This window comes from Lissotriton helveticus, chromosome 12 (assembly GCF_964261635.1).
Source record: "Lissotriton helveticus chromosome 12, aLisHel1.1, whole genome shotgun sequence".
NCBI classification, from domain to species: domain Eukaryota; kingdom Metazoa; phylum Chordata; class Amphibia; order Caudata; family Salamandridae; genus Lissotriton; species Lissotriton helveticus.
In genome coordinates, this window is record NC_136073.1 from 658,956,584 (window position 1) to 658,973,624 (window position 17,041).

The 17,041-nt window shown below is 40.7% G+C and overlaps 1 protein-coding gene across 3 annotated transcripts in view; it reads right to left on the bottom strand.

Annotated features, from left to right (window-relative positions):
* Positions 1-17,041, bottom strand: part of LOC144798329 (maestro heat-like repeat-containing protein family member 2A) — a 71,789-nt gene that overhangs the window by 42,588 nt on the left and 12,160 nt on the right. For all 3 annotated transcript variants that reach the window (XM_078669155.1, XM_078669154.1, XM_078669156.1), the window contains exons 6-12: positions 16,022-16,141; positions 13,554-13,661; positions 11,614-11,734; positions 9,445-9,485; positions 8,987-9,128; positions 6,055-6,107; positions 4,798-4,905 (exon numbers count right to left, since the gene is read on the bottom strand). In XM_078669155.1, the coding sequence (XP_078525281.1) occupies positions 4,798-4,905; positions 6,055-6,107; positions 8,987-9,128; positions 9,445-9,485; positions 11,614-11,734; positions 13,554-13,661; positions 16,022-16,141 (693 nt within the window). The remainder of the gene's footprint in view (positions 1-4,797; positions 4,906-6,054; positions 6,108-8,986; positions 9,129-9,444; positions 9,486-11,613; positions 11,735-13,553; positions 13,662-16,021; positions 16,142-17,041) is intronic.

A 17,041-nucleotide genomic window follows, 5' to 3' on the forward strand; every position in this document is an offset into this window, starting at 1 on the left:
TTATGGAGTCGGTGATGTCAGCGGAGCCGCACGCGATGTCGTGCGATCCTGTACCGTCGTCCACGCTGGCGAGCTACAAAGAATTTTCCGAACGTTGCTGACGCAGGGGGATATTCACAAGGTGAGGAATCCACTGGCAGTTGTATCCATCAAAAGCCGCCTTACTAATACCATTGACAACTTTGGTCGGCCTGCATTTGACCACTACACACTCCAAGATGTCCACCACAGAGGGATGATACTTTTGCTACACAAGCACATGAGGGGCTTGCTCCTATTGGCTCCAGCCTACCTCTTCTCTTTCCTCTTCTCCTCATTTGACAATTCCCAATAGTGCTCACCAAGCATCCTAATCCATTGGGAATAGACCACTTGGCCGCCTCGTGTTACTTATTACATGAGGTGGCCTAGATTTCCAACATGAACACAGATGGCAATATGCCTTGATTCCACCATGAGGGATCGCTAGGAGTTATGTGCACCTGATTTGCTCTCCATTACCCTTGTTTAACAAAACATTCAACTATCTTAGTTTACTACTTAGAGGCCACCTTACAAAAACCATGGATGACTTTGGGATGCCCAGCTTTTAACCACTGCACACTCTGAGATAGGCGCCACTGAGGTATGATACCTCTGTTACATCAGCACGTGAGAAGCTCACTCCTTTTGGCTCAAACTCGCCCCTCCCCTCCTCTCCTCTCCTCATTGTCCACTAGGTCATCACTCCTTCCAGCTGCTGCCCACACCACACCTGAGGACAATCGCTCCAATTGCCCGTACCTTCAATGACAGGTCTTCTCCTCTGCTCAGTCTCGAGCCAGGCGAGCAGAGGAGGGTAGGTCTCTTGTGCTCTCCATGCAGAAACCATGTGAGTATGGTTGCTTCTCTTGAAAACGTTTTCTTTTTCTTTAACACTAAGTCAATTGGGTCCACTTGATTTACTGTTTCTTTTTACTGACCATCATAGCTCTTTCCACTGTCAGCAGCTGAGCACTACCCTCTGCTTTTGACCTATAGGGCATAATTAATTGATCCAAAGGGTAAGACCTGTCACTCACAATGGAGGACAACCAATCACTTATGATACGCTGAGTAACACGAACACAGATTGGTTTATTTTGTCTGTTCCATGTATGTTCACTTGCTTATTCTGTTATATTATATGTACTTGTGTGTTTTTCACTTCTTTCACGTTGTGGTGACTGGTCAGCGCCAAAAATAGCATGCACATGTCTACCTTTAGAGACACTATGATACAGTGAGTTGGAAAATCGATTCTGGTGACACATTGAACCAAACATACAAAACATTTGTTTACTGAGTGTTTTCTTTATTTTTTCATTTATTTTCTAGGTTAGATGATTAATTCTAAACATTTTGAACCAGGTATTTTCTTCTAAAGGAATACCATAGCAGCATATCATGTCTCAGGTGTGGGGTCGGACTATCCCCCATATTTTTGGTCCTGACGAATCATTGTGGAACCTTTTTAGGCCATCGAAGCATGACCACACTCACAGATTTAGTCTACTTGGGTACATCACACCCCTGTCTTAGCCCCAACCAAATTATATTTTTTTAATCCTACCAAGGGAACCATCACATTACAGTTCAGTTCGGTATCTCTTAGATAGTTTTAGTCTCCCTTTACTTCACTGTACACATTTACGAATCTCTGACAGAATATCGAGGCTGAAAATATCAACAGACAAAATATCGACGCTGGAATATCGAAGGCAAGTATATCGACACCCTATCTACAACATGGTAAGTACAAAAATATCGAAACAAAAATATCGATGGTAAAAATATCGTAATTAAAAATATCGTTTAAAAAAAAAAAGATAAAATTAAGTAAATAGTACTTATATATATTTTAAACTTATGTTAAAATGTGTTATAATGTTTAAAATGAATAAATAATACATATTTACTATTAAACATTTAATTAAAATGAATAATAAAATATATAATATGTACTTAATTACTTATAATATATACATAATTTTTTAAATAATTATAAAATATTAACAAATACTACAATTTAAAAATACATCAACACTCATAAAATAATAACATAAATAATAATAAATAATTATATTTAATAAATAACAACAATTAAATATGCTTTCAATATTTTTAAAATTAATTAAATACAACATTATGTAACATCTTAAATACATAAATAAATATAAATATTATTGAATAGCATAAGGGTAAAAATTACTATTCAAACTCCAGAGGGTGCAACAGTAGATAAAGCGTTGGATAGCGTAAGGGTAAAAATTACTATTCCAACTCCAGTGAGTGGAACAGTAGGGAAAGCATTGGATCGCGGGTATGTAAAAATGACTATTCCCACTCCAATGAGTACAACATTAGGGAAAGCGTTGGATAGCGTAAGAGTAAACATTACTATTCCCACTCCAGAGAGTGCAACAGTAGGGAAAGCATTGGATAGCAAGTGGGTAAAAATTACTATTCCAACTCCAATGAGTGCAACATTAGGGAAAGCGTTGGATAGCGTAAGAGTAAAAATTACTATTCCCACTCCAGAGAGTGCAACAGTAGGGAAAGTGTTGGATAGCGGGTATGTAAAAATGACTATTCCCACTCCAATGAGTGCAACAGTAGGGAAAGCGTTGGATAGCGTATGGGTAAAAATTACTATGCCAACTCCAAAGGGTGCAACAGTACGAAAAGCGTTGGATAGCGTAAAAATAATATTTAATATTCCAACTCCAAAGAGTGCAACAGTATGGAAAGCGTTGGATAGCGTAGATTGGCAAATTACTATTCCAACTCCAGAGGGTGCAACAGTAGGGAAAACGTTGGATAGCGTAGGGGGAAAAATTACTATTCCCACTCCAGAGAGTGCAACATTAGGGAAACCGTTGGATAGCGTAAAAGTAAAAATTACTATTCCCACTCCAGAGAGTGCAACTGTAGGGAAAACGTTGGATAGCGGGTGGGTAAAAATTACTATTCCAACTCCAGTGAGTGGAACAGTAGGGAAAGCGTTGGATAGCGGGTATGTAAAAATGACTATTCCCACTCCAATGAGTGCAACATTAGGGAAAACGTTAGATAGCGTAAGAGTAAAAATTACTATTCCCACTCCAGAGAGTGCAACAGTAGTGAAAACGTTGGATAACGGGTGGTTAAAAATTACTATTCCCACTCCAGTGAGTGGAACAGTAGAGAAAGCATTGGATAGCGTAAGAGTAAAAATTACTATTCTCACTCCAGAGAGTGCAACCGTAGGGAAAGCATTGGATAGCGGGAGGGTAAAAATTACTATTCCAACTCCAGTGAGTGGAACAGTAGGGAAAGCATTGGATAGCGGGTATGTAAAAATGACTATTCCCACTCCAATGAGTGCAACAGTAGAGAAAGCGTTGGATAGCGTAAGAGTAAAAATTACTATTCCCACTCCAGAGAGTGCAACCGTAGGGAAAGCATTGGATAGCGGGAGGGTAAAAATTACTATTCCAACTCCAGTGAGTGGAACAATAGGGAAAGCATTGGATAGCGGGTATGTAAAAATGACTATTCCCACTCCAATGAGTGCAACATTAGGGAAAGCGTTGGATAGAGTAAGAGTAAAAATTACTATTCCCATTCCAGAGAGTGCAACAGTAGGGAAAACGTTGGATAACGGGTGGGTAAAAATTACTATTCCCACTCCAGTGAGTGGAACAGTAGGGAAAGCGTTGGATAGCGTATGGGTAAAAATTACTATGCCAACTCCAAAGGGTGCAACAGTAAGAAAAGCGTTGGATAGCGTAAAAATATTATTTAATATTCCAACTCCAAAGGGTGCAACAGTAAGGAAAGCGTTGGATAGCGTAGATTGGCTAATTACTATTCCAACTCCAGAGGGTGCAACAGTAGGGAAAACGTTGGATAGCGTAGGGGGAAACATTACTATTCCCACTCCAGAGAGTGCAACAGTAGGGAAAGTGTTGGATAGCGTAGGGAGAAAAATTACTATTCCCACTCCAATGAGTGCAACATTAGGGAAAGTGTTGGATAGCGTAAAGGTAAAAATTACTATTCAAACTCCAGTGAGTGGAACAGTAGGGAAAGCGTTGGATAGCTTATGGGTAAAATTTAAACACGATATTTTGGTAGGTCGAAATTTTCAACTCGATATTTTGACTGTGTACCCACATTTACATCACCCCACACATACAAAATGCCCTTACACAAGCACTTCTCATCAGACATCAAAAATAAAAAGATCTCCCCTAAAGTGACCCTTCTTGGGGCCCGTACGGCATTATAGCGCTGGACCTATGAGAAGCAAGCCCACTATGAAGCATTACATCCTCAGTGATGTGTGAGGGCACCAAGAAATAATCCTTAATATTCCCCCTTCTTTGCCCGCCTTCCTTTCTTCTTTGCTTTTTGATAGGAACAATACCTCCACTGCTTTTTGCATGAATATGGCCTCACATCCCCTGAATGGGGATTGGCTCTAACATGAAGACTACCTATTGGCTAAAGGAGATCCATTAGGGAAATGAGTATAGCCCTGACATGTTGTGGCTTTTATTGATTCAAGTGGAGAGGATTACCTCAGGGAGTTCATCTCCATCTGCTTCTTAGTAGGTCAGTCCTTCCAGGGAGTGGGAGAACCATACCTGATTTTCCCAACAGGCTAAGCCCAATGCTGTGTACCCATATTATAAAAATTACCTTTACTAATGGAATACACAGTTCTACCCTTCTCCGACTTTGTGTTAAATTGACTTCTCCAATGGTTCAATACTGACCCTTGAGAGCACTAACCTCCTCATTCACATGATGGGCAAAACTGTCAATCTGTTCGGTGAGTTCTTCCATAAAAGAGACATGCCATTCTCTGTATGGGGCTTGTTTTACGATAGTCCCCAGGAACTGCAAGAAAAACAGTGAGAGACTTTAATGCAGTAATAGAAATGTAAATGCAGTATCCACGGCTGACGTCTGCAGTGATTTTGAGAAGATAAGGGTAAACAAACTTCAGCTAACAACCTCTGTAATGAAATTATATTTGGACATAAGAACCAGAGAACACATACAGCAATGCTTAAATAGTGTGGTGTGATATCAGTGCTCAGAAGAAACAGGAGGCCTTGACAATGGCCGTGATTTACACAGAAACACATGCAACAAAACCAGGCTGCCCACAAATTATTGTGAAAAGAGCAACAGTGCAGCCATGCAGACAGAAAACACATTGGGACTATACAACAATATCACATACTTAGAAGCAGAATGCAAAAACATTTTGGGTATCCAGCAAGGGAGCAGAATGTAAATTTAGTGTTAACAAGGGTGAAGACTGAACACAAGGAACATAAAATTTCATCTCAGGAGCACAACAGAAGCTCAGTGGAGTGTGATGGCCTGGCAAAACATACAGTGACAGAGTGACAATTCAAATGAAGATAGGGAGCATGGATCATGTGCCTATTCGATTGCAGAATATGAATTTACTGATAATGTGGAATGCAGTGGGAAGAGTTATAGTGTGACAATCCAGGCAAAGAAGAACGTTGTGCTAGTGTGACTATCCTGGGGGATAAAAAAGAGTCGGAGGAAACAATTACCAGTAAGGGGCTACATTTTTAGCCCTGTGCAACAACAGTCAGATTTATGAGTAATGCAATGATCACTGTGGAGCCTGTAAGTTACCTGGGTAAAACATGCAGATAAACTCTGATACATGTAGGACTAGGTGTCGTAAGCATGCAATTTCCAGTTTTATGAATGCCAACTTGGGCCAATAAGGTTTTTTATGCCTCTGGTAAACATTACATATTAGGGAAATGTTATGTACCGGGTACAGCTGCTCCCCCTCTGTGCACAATCATAATCAACATCATAGTAACGATCATAATCCATAGAAATAATAGGGATATGGTGAGAATATTGCAACCTCATAGCAGAACAGCACTATGATGGGGTGAATTTAATATCTGCATATATTCATGCTGAATGAGTGGCTATGGAAAACAAAGAGACAAGCGTCATGTGTGACATTCATTAGCAATTCATCCTTACTGAAACAAGCGTGCATTTCCACTTTGCCAAGTCAAAGTTTCTTTCCGTGGAAGCTGAAATAGTAGTTGGTAAAAAAGAAATATATGTAAGTAAAAGTGAATAGCAAGCAACATTTCAAAGGCAATGTGCTTACATACCAAGCACTAGCAGAAGTAGATTCACACAATTCAAAGTGTGCAAAATGTGTTTGTTGGCTCAGCCTGTCCTGGCAATTGAGTTCAAGGTCATTAGTTGTTCATGTGCCCTTGATGTCACTTTTAGCTCCTTATATCTGGTTGTAATTTTAGGTTTATATATTCTGGTTTCCTTTCTTATATAACAGAAAGGTCATCACACCACTTGTTTGCAGAAAATCAGTTTATTACAGAGCTACTGCCAATAAGCATTTCAGCTGTCAGATTAAGCCTTGATCACATAGGGGATCGCCGTTGTGGTTCAGAGTAAAAAAGTGCATATGTGCTCTAAAATTACAAACACATAGAAAAATACTCCTTTATTATATCAAAGACCAAAATATTTTGTAACACTTCTTAATTTGCTATAATACCCAACGTACTCCAATATAGTCCTAGGTAGTCGCACAAGCTTTAACCGACATTTGTCCTACCTTGCTCTACATAACAGTTCTGGCCCTGACCTTTTACCTAGTTAGGTGCTGCATACATGTTGTGTAGTTTTCTCAAAAAACTAGCCTAATTTATTATGCATGAGGATTCTTAGTATCACAGCAGGATTACAATCTTGTGCATAATAACTCTGTATAAGGGTCACCACTATCGTCATCCTTGGCTTACATGCCCACAGTACCATGGCACATCTAGGTAGAACCCCTGATGGTACCTTTCATGTATATAAGTACCACATCTTTGCTGGGCAAGCCGGAGGAGAAAAAGATTCTATGCTGACATGCTGACACGAGACGCTGAAGTCCCTGCATGCAGACACTCCAGTTAGCAATCGTCTGACATTACTTGTGGGTTGTGCACTCGAGACCAAGATGGGGTCCTTTGCTTTCTCACATCAGGTATTGGGGTTTGCTCTTTCCTAGGAGGTTCTTGGCTATACTCCAACATACATGCTAGGTACACTTAGGTACATCTAGTTAGGGTTTGCATCGTAGGAGTACGCACTATTAACTTTATGTATTTATATGTCTGCATATATTCACTATTTTATCACCATGGTAGAATTCTACTTTTTATTTACTCTATTGGTGCTTGTAATCGTCTATATCTGTTTCTGTTTCGTGGTTGTTGCAGCACATGTATTTTATGCTAGAATGACTCTGGTTCAATAAATACTTATTGAAAACACCCCCACCATTTAGTCTGTGTATCTCTCTGAGATAAAGTGAGCACAAGTGACCAAGCAAAAAGTATTGTACTGTTTCCATGATCCCTGAGGGGTCAGGGTTCTCATGTTCGATAGTTGCCAGAAACTATTCTCTCCTTGGTAAGGTTGTGGGGCTTATAATGGCACTGTGAGCTAGCTGGTCTACATACTAACATATCCTTTGGGGGTGTCTGGAATCAGTCTGGACATCAATCCCTTAGTTTATGTTGTCTAAAATGTGGAGATCCTTTATAGATTTGTAGGAACTATCCGACTAATTCACATAAGTGACATTATAATTTGCAATTAATTCTACCTTAAAAACACAATAAAACACTTCCGCATGATATCTGCTACACAGGCTGAAATATAAATCTTGTTTTTTAAGAAAACAAGGGTGACTAACCTTACAGAAATATGTATCAATCAATTTATTAACAACATAATATCACCAACTATTCTAAATATTCCTCCATGTGAACTTCTCACATAGAAGGATTCAATTATGAAACATTTAAAACATTACTTTTAACTGCAACATATGGTTGTACCAGAGTTCTAACATTTTCTTTCATATTAATTGCTGTGAAATACCCTGTTCATCCTTAGTCATCACACAAACAATGTTATGCCCGAGTAGACTAATCTAACCTACCATGTACCCTGACTAATACCTACTTCTAATACAAACGCAGAGAGAGCGTTTGGTGTTTATAAATGTGTGTGCAAAATCTCTTCTGTATTGAGGCCACCAGGAGTTTTTGTTTCAAGTTTAGTCATTAGGAGAGTTGTTACAATAAGTCACAATTGAAATAAAAGAAAAGGTGCCAAAACAGGTAGTGCTCTAAAATAATGTTGACCTTGGATATACTGAAGAAATATTTTTTTCTATGTTTATGTAATTTTTTGGCACATATGTACTTTAAAACACTGAATCAAGATGCCGCATTCTTATGTGATCAAGGCTGCGTCTGACAGATGAAGCGCTTCATGGCAGAAGCTTTGTATTAAACTGATTTTTTCGGCAAACCAATGTGTCAACTGCCTTTCTGTTATATGCGGAAGTAACCCAGAACTTGCAAGAAGATACCTGACTCCGTTTCAGTTATTGCCTCATACGGTTTGGAGTATGGCATCGGCCAGCTACAAAGAAAGACTGTGACTATTTCTTTTTTTGCTTACTTATACAAGCCCTCAGCCAGACCTCCTCATCTGCTGGTCTAACGTGTCCTATCATTCACATTCTCTTCTGTCCTCCACAGCATACATCATGGGCCAATTCTGACTTTGGCTAACTTCACTGTGAACAATGGCATTCTGCTTTTTCACAAGGAGCACATCCACACACACATTATTTTCACTTATTAAGAATGTGACCTTTTGAGACCAAAACATTATTTTTTATCTTGGTATGAACCTGGCATCATCACCTACCACAGTACAAGTTTATAAAAACGTGAAAAAAACATGAGCGGACAAGGTCTAAAAGCTAGCAGCCAACACCAGACTTAATGGCTTTGTCAGTGGTCAATGGTTGTTTGAAATGCCATTAATACTTGTTTAAATTGTGTGCTCACTGGTTCATGCTTTGGGGTCTCACCTTCTAAATATGTTATCAGCGGGGGGATCTTCTTTCTGAGGAGTTTTGCTAGAAATGGGTAATTTGCAGGAATCAGCCGCGAGAGAAGAGCCAAGACTAAAGTTCCCCTTTCGACATCCCAGCGAGGATATGAAGAAATTACCTGAAAACCCACAACAAAGAATTCAGAAAGTGATTCTGTCATGAGTTCCTATTCTCTAGCCTAAAACTTCTGGAAATGCTACCTTGTTCTCTATGCAGTACTTCGTACCAACCACATTTTGGCTGTTTCTGTTCAATGTAAGTAGCATGTCGTACTGATAACCAATTTACTGGAAATAAAACCATCAAATTCAAAAGGAAAAAAGCTGAGTTGAATTTAAGATCTCTATTAGCAGGTTGCATAGAAATGGCAGCAAACAACTTGGGAAGAGGGATCTGGTGGAATATGATGGGGGTGGAATGTGATACTCACTCACCAGCAATCTTATGAAGAGTCTGTGTATTGGAATTTCTTTAGCTGTTTAGGTACAAAAGAACGAAGATATGTCATACTCAATCCATAAATTACTGAGCAATACTTGCCAAAGGAAGACACATGGCTGACACACACACTTAAGACACCCAGTAGTACCTGTAAAGAAGATGATGGGTGATGGGTGGCATTTCAATGAGCCTCTAGCGGTCATGAGGATGCTTTGAAATTCCTGCAAATACTGGCAAAGGCACCCTTACCACTAAGGAGTTGCCAGGGGTGTACAGTACCTTGACAGCCTATGCTGAAATTCTCTTCCTCCCTCCCTTAGTGGTTGCTGTCAAGGAATGAAAGCTGGAGGAGGAGCTACCTAAGCTGCCATGCATAGGTTCCTGCTACAGCTTTCATTGAGGGATAGAAGACTCCAGTGGGATAAGAGAGGATGCGTCATGAGCCGTGGACGTGCTTTACATCCTGAAGGACCATGGAAAAATGGGAGCCATTTTCTGACAGCGGATACCCCAGAAGAAAAGAGGACTCCAGAGCATGTTCTTGCATATCTATTTTCTAATAAGGTTAACGACCTGGGGCAAGCAAGAACGAGCACATATTTTGCCTGTTCGATTCTGCTCAGGACTCCTAACATGAGTGACAAATAAATAGACTATGATACCATCTGCCCAGGTCACTTGCACTTTATCAACACATCCACTGGAAAGTTGAGCGGGGAGAGCTAATTGGAACCCTGGAATTATAGCACTTACAGGTATTCACCACCAGATGCGAATCTCCTTCGTAACCTTGGAGTCAGTCAAAATATTTATTTTCACTTACCATCATTGACCATGCATCCCTGCTTACAAGTGAGGGCCAATAACTAGCATTTTAGTATGGAGCTGAAGTCCAAAATGTTGAACCAGAAACATTGCAGAGACAAATATCATAACTAAAAGTAACTCCATGGAGAAATAAAATACATCCCTGTTGCGGTCGGCAAAAGTAACAACACATAAATAGGTACCATACCCAGCAGGGTATGATCAACATACTAGACAGAAGTAACATCATGGAGAGCAAGAATACTCCAAGGATTGAAGAGGAGCATTAGAGCCCTCAGTAGCCTCATGGTGTGTGGAAACCTGGGACAGTTAGTACATTGCATTTAGGGGGTAGAAGCATTAACCAGACTAAGAGCTGAAACAAACAGGAAAGTCACTTTATGTCTGGCAAACTACAAAAAGTATATAGGGATTATTTAAAAGCCCTTTGTGCCACCTGTGCATCACTTTTTGAGACACACCAGAAGTGCAACCTGCTGCTCCATATTTACAAGGACAGGTAAAGCCACCCTGTGTGGCTTTTAATGCCCTTGTAAATATGGCCCCTTTACACGCAACACTTTGTGTGGAACAGTTGTGCCATGGGTTTTGCTGTGAGATTTCCTGCGCAACACCCAAGGCTTCTGCCGCATTTCCAGATTTACAAGAAATAGTACACCTGGAAATCTGTAAGAATGCTACACCTCCCCAGGGGGAGGTATAGGGAGGTGCAACAAGAACACATATTTTTATTTCTCCTCGTTGTTTACCTCTTTCTACGCGTACTGCATACTGCAGCACATTTAGGAAGAGGAAATTACCTATTGTGATTGTTTTTGTGCACAAAGGTATGCCTAACTGCATAAACACAAAGCTATGCCTTACTGCACAAAAACAATCATCCCTGCGACGCTGCCACCCTTGCACCATGGTACAAGGGTGCCTTCATAGGTGCATGGCAGCTAATTATGCACCAGCACTGGGAGAGCAAAGGGATCCATTATATCATTGTAGATTTGAAGCCTCCCGGTGCTGCGGAATTAACGCAGCGTGGCACAGCCAAATGGCTTGAGGCACAGCAATTAGTTAATTCCTTATGAATAAGGCTCACAGCGAGCAGCAACATCAGCACAGACACATCTATCTCTAAAAGGAGAGCAATAAATGTTATTTGAAATATTGACACCCACATTCTATAGTAACTCAACCATCACATCCTGAGCTAATGGACTGGTTCTTCAACTCATGCCTGATCATGACAAAGTAAGAGGGGATCTGGGGAGCGGAGGAGGAAGCATTAACCACCTTCAATGGTAGATCCCACTGTGTCAATGAGTAGGATGCTTAAGACTCACCACATTCATGAAAGTTGATGCTTGCTTTCTTATCTACAACAAGTAGCATCTGGCACAGTGCTGGCACAGATGAAGTATAGTCATCTTCCAGCATGTAGCTCAAAATCTCTTTCCAAAATCCCTGCAAGAAAGAGCAGCGAATGTGTTATTAGTATCATTAGCATTTAATAAGGCTGCATTCCCACAGATAAACAGTCATAGCCGGTGGGAGGGTTTCTGGTGGGTCTTCTGAAGATGGGGCTACATTTGAATTATCCCCTTCCTGATACCATTCCTTGCTGATGGGGTCCAAGACAGATTGCTGGTATTGCACTGATGTAGCACCAACCCTGTTCAATGCTACAATCCGTGATTCTATATCCGAGCAATTATTTGCAGAGAATGAGTGCAACATTTATTCTCCAAAAACCCTGTGAGTGAGCTGCTTTGTAAATGATCTCATTATCTGCTGTTATCCTCATAACAATCACAAAACAGAACTATCTTTATAAATGTGCCAGAGTGTGCAAAGCTATGGCTGGGAATGAACGACCCTGTTGATATGAAATATTGGTGCTTGATGTATCAAGTAGCAAATAGGAGATGCAGATTGAGTAGCTATGTTTTGTAATGTGACTGATTTGCCATTCAATCTCGTTTCAAAGTGGCTATTTAGACTAATTTGGAAAACCTGCCTCATTAAAAAAATGAGGTAGGATTCGACAATTTTCTATGAATGTCGGAAATGCTGGGAATGAGGACTGCATGGGACAGCAGACCTCTATCCCTGCAGCAGAGGAAACAGACTTTACATCGCGTCTCAAATCACGCTGTGCCTTAACAACTTGGTCCAAACCACTAATAATAATAATAATAATGAGATTTATAAAGCATATAGCTGCGTCAGCTGCGTGTCCCAGCACTGGGGTATCAGTCCTATTATACAGAGTAAGAATATGAATTTCCCTAATCTAAGTTAGCGTGAAAAAACATGTTTTTAAATTCTTGCGATATCGTATTTCAGATTTTTCTTGCCTAAGCCAAAGTGGTAGGGAGTTCCACATATTGCCTGCCAAGTAGTTGAAGGAATGGCCTCCAATGTGAGCATTTTTGATTCTGGGGATAGATGCAAGAGAGACATCAGCTGATCTCAGATTTCTTTTAGGAAGATAAGGTGTGATCAGAGGTGAAGATATTTAGGGCCTTTATGATTGAGAATCTTGTGACAATAGCACATGGCTTTGAAATATACCCAATGCCTTAACGGAATCCAGAGCAGCATTGGTAGAGCTGGGGCTGATGTTGAGTGTCTAGGCAGATGAAATAGCAGCCAAGCTGCCATATTCAGCACCCACTGTCGTCTTCTTCATCATGTCTGTGACACTCCGTCATACAGAACAATGCAGTAATACAGTCTCAACATGATTAAAGACTGGACCACTGTCTTTCTGGCAGCTTCTGGCAGGAAGACAAGATGTTTTTAAGGTATTTAAGATCCCAACACATTGCCCTGCAAGACTCGTAATTGCTGTACGTGCCCTAATGTGTCTTTTCAATGCATTCCTTTATCAAGCAAGCCAATACAACCACTTCCCTGAAGGAAAGCGTTGTTGGACTAATGTTGTACTTTAAGTCCAACTCTTTCCCTACAGTTACACAGACTGGAGTTGGAATAGTAAATACTATTCCAAAGTCCAGTGCTTTCCCGAAGGCAAATCATGGTAACGACTTGGGTGAAAAAGGAATGCATTTTAAACATGCATTCATGGTTCAGATCACTATGTGCATATTTCCCACATACAAACATGCAGCAGAGAGAGCTTTACTAAAACATGCTATTATGTGAGTTAGAGGATAATGAAGATAACCTGGGAATTGAGGAGTCTTTGGACATTCTGCAATTTATATTTTGTACACTTCTAGTTTATTGACCCACCTTATTTCACATCCTTCTCACTTACCTCGTCAGTATTTTTATGGCGTAGTGCAATTTTATTGAGGAGCTGAAAGATTTGGATGTGGATGGTCTCTTCTTCAACATCAGATTCAGGATCCATGTGACTAATGCCCTGTGAAAATGTGGAAAAGCAAGAGAAGTAAAGTAACATATATTTTCACATCATTTTCACTGTGTTTTCTCTCCTCATGGAGGGTCAAGAGATTTGAGAGTGAAAACATCACAATTTTCAAATCAAGGTTGTAAGCACAGAGAGAACCTCTTGGCTTAAATTCAAATGTGAAATTAAAACCACTAGCCGCAAACATGTAAATAAAAATGTATAAATGAGGTTATGCACCCATGCTCCGCTCTACAGAGAATAAAAGTATATGGTCATTTGGCGGAGAAGTGTATAGCATTCATATACAGTGAAAATACCGGTGGACTCACTTATAATATGTAAGGTTCTGATGCACTGGGCACTACATCTGACACATTGCACCTCTGGCACCACAAGGTAGTCTCTCTTGCTCACTACAAAGATTGTGATGCCCCATGAGGCCTCCCCTTGCTGCTTGATGGGGAAGTATGTGCTACATTATGGTACTTCTTACACTCAATAAGACAAAACCGGGACCTGCATTTTTGGGAGGCAGTGCTGATATGAAATACTGATTTGAAGTATGTTTGTGCTACTTTGTGTAGGATTTGGTAGTTTGCCCTGTTAGGCATTTCAACGATAAAGCGGGGTATGTAACAGAAAGGAGCCCACTAGATAATGTATTATCAGTGAAAAACACAGCTTATCAGTGCATTCGCTGAATGCCCATGTGCCTTGCCCAATCACCCAAGAAATTTCCCAGTTAGCCCCGGCAAAGTCTAAGGGCCAGTTGTCTCACATAGGCTGGATTGTGTGGTAGGCCTATATACTGCATGGGAGCACTGCTGTTGAGACGTGTATGGAGCGAGCCCCACTCTCACAGTGTCTGAGCATCTTATTTCTTTGCACTCATGCCAGTCAACATGTGCATCTGGTTACTAAGATGGGATCTAGGTATTCAAGCACCATTGTTACAATGCGATGCAACATAAGGACAGGCATCTGAATTGTTCCTGGCATGATGCCTCTGGCCTGTGGTAAAAAAAACTATGGACAGTGTCTGGCTCATCTATTAGTTGAGCTTAATGGGAACCCAAGAGTAAGACTAAGCATGGACTGCAGACACTCTGGATTATGGTCAGGCCCCAAGGAGATGGATACCAGACGTCATCAGTAGTGCCCAATCCCCACACATATTACTGAGCATGGACTTGAGTTGTGCATCTTGGTACAACTACTCTGTAACATGGATGCATTGGCCAAGCTTGAGGAAATCCTACCTGGTTCACAGTGATCAAGAAGGTCATGGCACCTCTGCTGTTATGGAGGAATTGGTGAGACCATAAACCACTGTGGCCTATTCTCCCAGAGACACTGACAAAGCCAAGAATACTGCAGTTTTCAGACACCATGCCACCTGCCATTGCCCATGCTGCCACATATCACCTGCAGCCCCACAAGCACCAGTGAAGGGCACTGATCCAACACCCATTCCTGGCCCCTAGTCAGATGACAGGTGTGTCCTCCAGCTACTAGAGATAGGATCAAAGTGTAAGTGCCCAAATGACTTGAGATGGTCCAAGAAAAGAGAAGAAACAGAAGAAGTGCCCAATACAAAATCATACATGAGGCCTGTGGAAGAGGAGGGCAATGAAGGAGAAAGAGAATAACTAAAGGATATTATCAGACCACTTTCTGAAACTCGTTGTTCACAACAGTGGACGATTTTGCACAACATAAGAGCAGGATAAAAGTTATAAAATTGCCAGAAGTGCCACAGTACGAATCAAACCAGCTGCAATAGTTGAACTTCGGGACAACGACTCCACTTGCATTTGACATCACTAACTCAGACCCCACATTAGTAAGGGTACACTAGGTTAAACTTTTCACTATAATAGAAAAAGCATAGATTGGGTGTACTGGAAGAATGACTCTTGAAGTGAAAGCTATAAGTAAATTCACTTGAGTGGTTTGGTTCACATCATGGGCACCCTGGAAGAACAAGACATGACGAAAAGGCATGTACAGTGTTGGCACTGATGGGCAGCTGCTGAATTTCAGGTGCAAATGTAAGCAGACAAATGGATAAGGGACACCCATAAAAGTGACGGAGGGAGAAAGACGCACTGGAGTGGAAGTAGGGAACATCAAGCTCAAATGAAGAACATAGAATGTCAAGGTGAGACTATGGGAACTAACGAGAGGGACATGAGGTCTATATTCCACCACCAGGGGCAAATATGTGACACTGCCAATGTATATTATATGGCAAAGTAACTACATTGGGGCACAAGGGGGCTAAAAGGTCCACTTATTTCTTGCGTGCTGACTACTGTTGCTGTTCCCTAACACATTCACCTACCCAAATATGTACATCTGCCACATACCTGCTCTTTGATAAGGAGGCTGGTTTTTTTAAGCACATAATCCATCACAGCTCTTCCATTCACATCATAAAAACCTTTGGCTGTTAAACTGGACATCAAAAGTAAAGTGGCAAGAATAACCTGCAATTGAGAAAAAAGGTAAGCATGGTTAGTGAGAAACCCTTTTGGTGTACGAATAGGAGAAAATCACACATTCCAGTGAGAAAGTAGCAAGGGAGTGTGAGAAAACTATGCATTCTCTCCTTCCTTTTGTCCACAGAGTAGACAGATATACATTTTTATGTGTGGAAAGCCAGTACCTGGATACAACCTTTTAAAGTATGTTGCAAAAGGGGCTATTATGACACTCTGAGAATGAAACTAGAGTCAATTTAATTAAACTGTTTTTACAGAGTGTCTGACTGAAGTGTGATTGAGGGAATATTCAAATATTCCAGGTGGGCTACACCTTCTATAGGTGCCTGAGATTTGATAATAGATTTAAAAAAAACATTGCAAAATATGCCTAGGTAGGTTACAACCAACAAAAAAGCTCTCAGGACCTGATATTGATTACAAAAATGCAAATGAGAATTCAATAGGCTGTGGATTCCACTGCTGAGGGAATTTAAAAAAAAACTAGAGTCGTCTGTGGGAAGAATGATGGCCGCTGTCTAACTCCACCTGTAAGATTGAGCAGACATCCCAACACGGACAGCAGATAACAAATGGGTTGCAGTACTTAGAGTTCATTGTCCCACACCTTGTTGTTTGGTTGATCCATATCACTTTCAAGAAGTCGTTTTGGCTCAAGACCGTAAATAGTCACAGTCTCCTGTATCCAGTATTGAGTTAAAATTCACATCCCTAACATGGTTCTGTACGCTGTATATTTGCACAATCTGGCCACAATGGCTTCAACTGCCAAAGAATACATCCATGCTTGATTTCTGTGATTCTAACATTCCTAGCAGAGTCCTGTCTCTGATGTTCCTGGTTTAATCTGAAAAATATCTAAGGATAACTTGGTTTATATCGTGC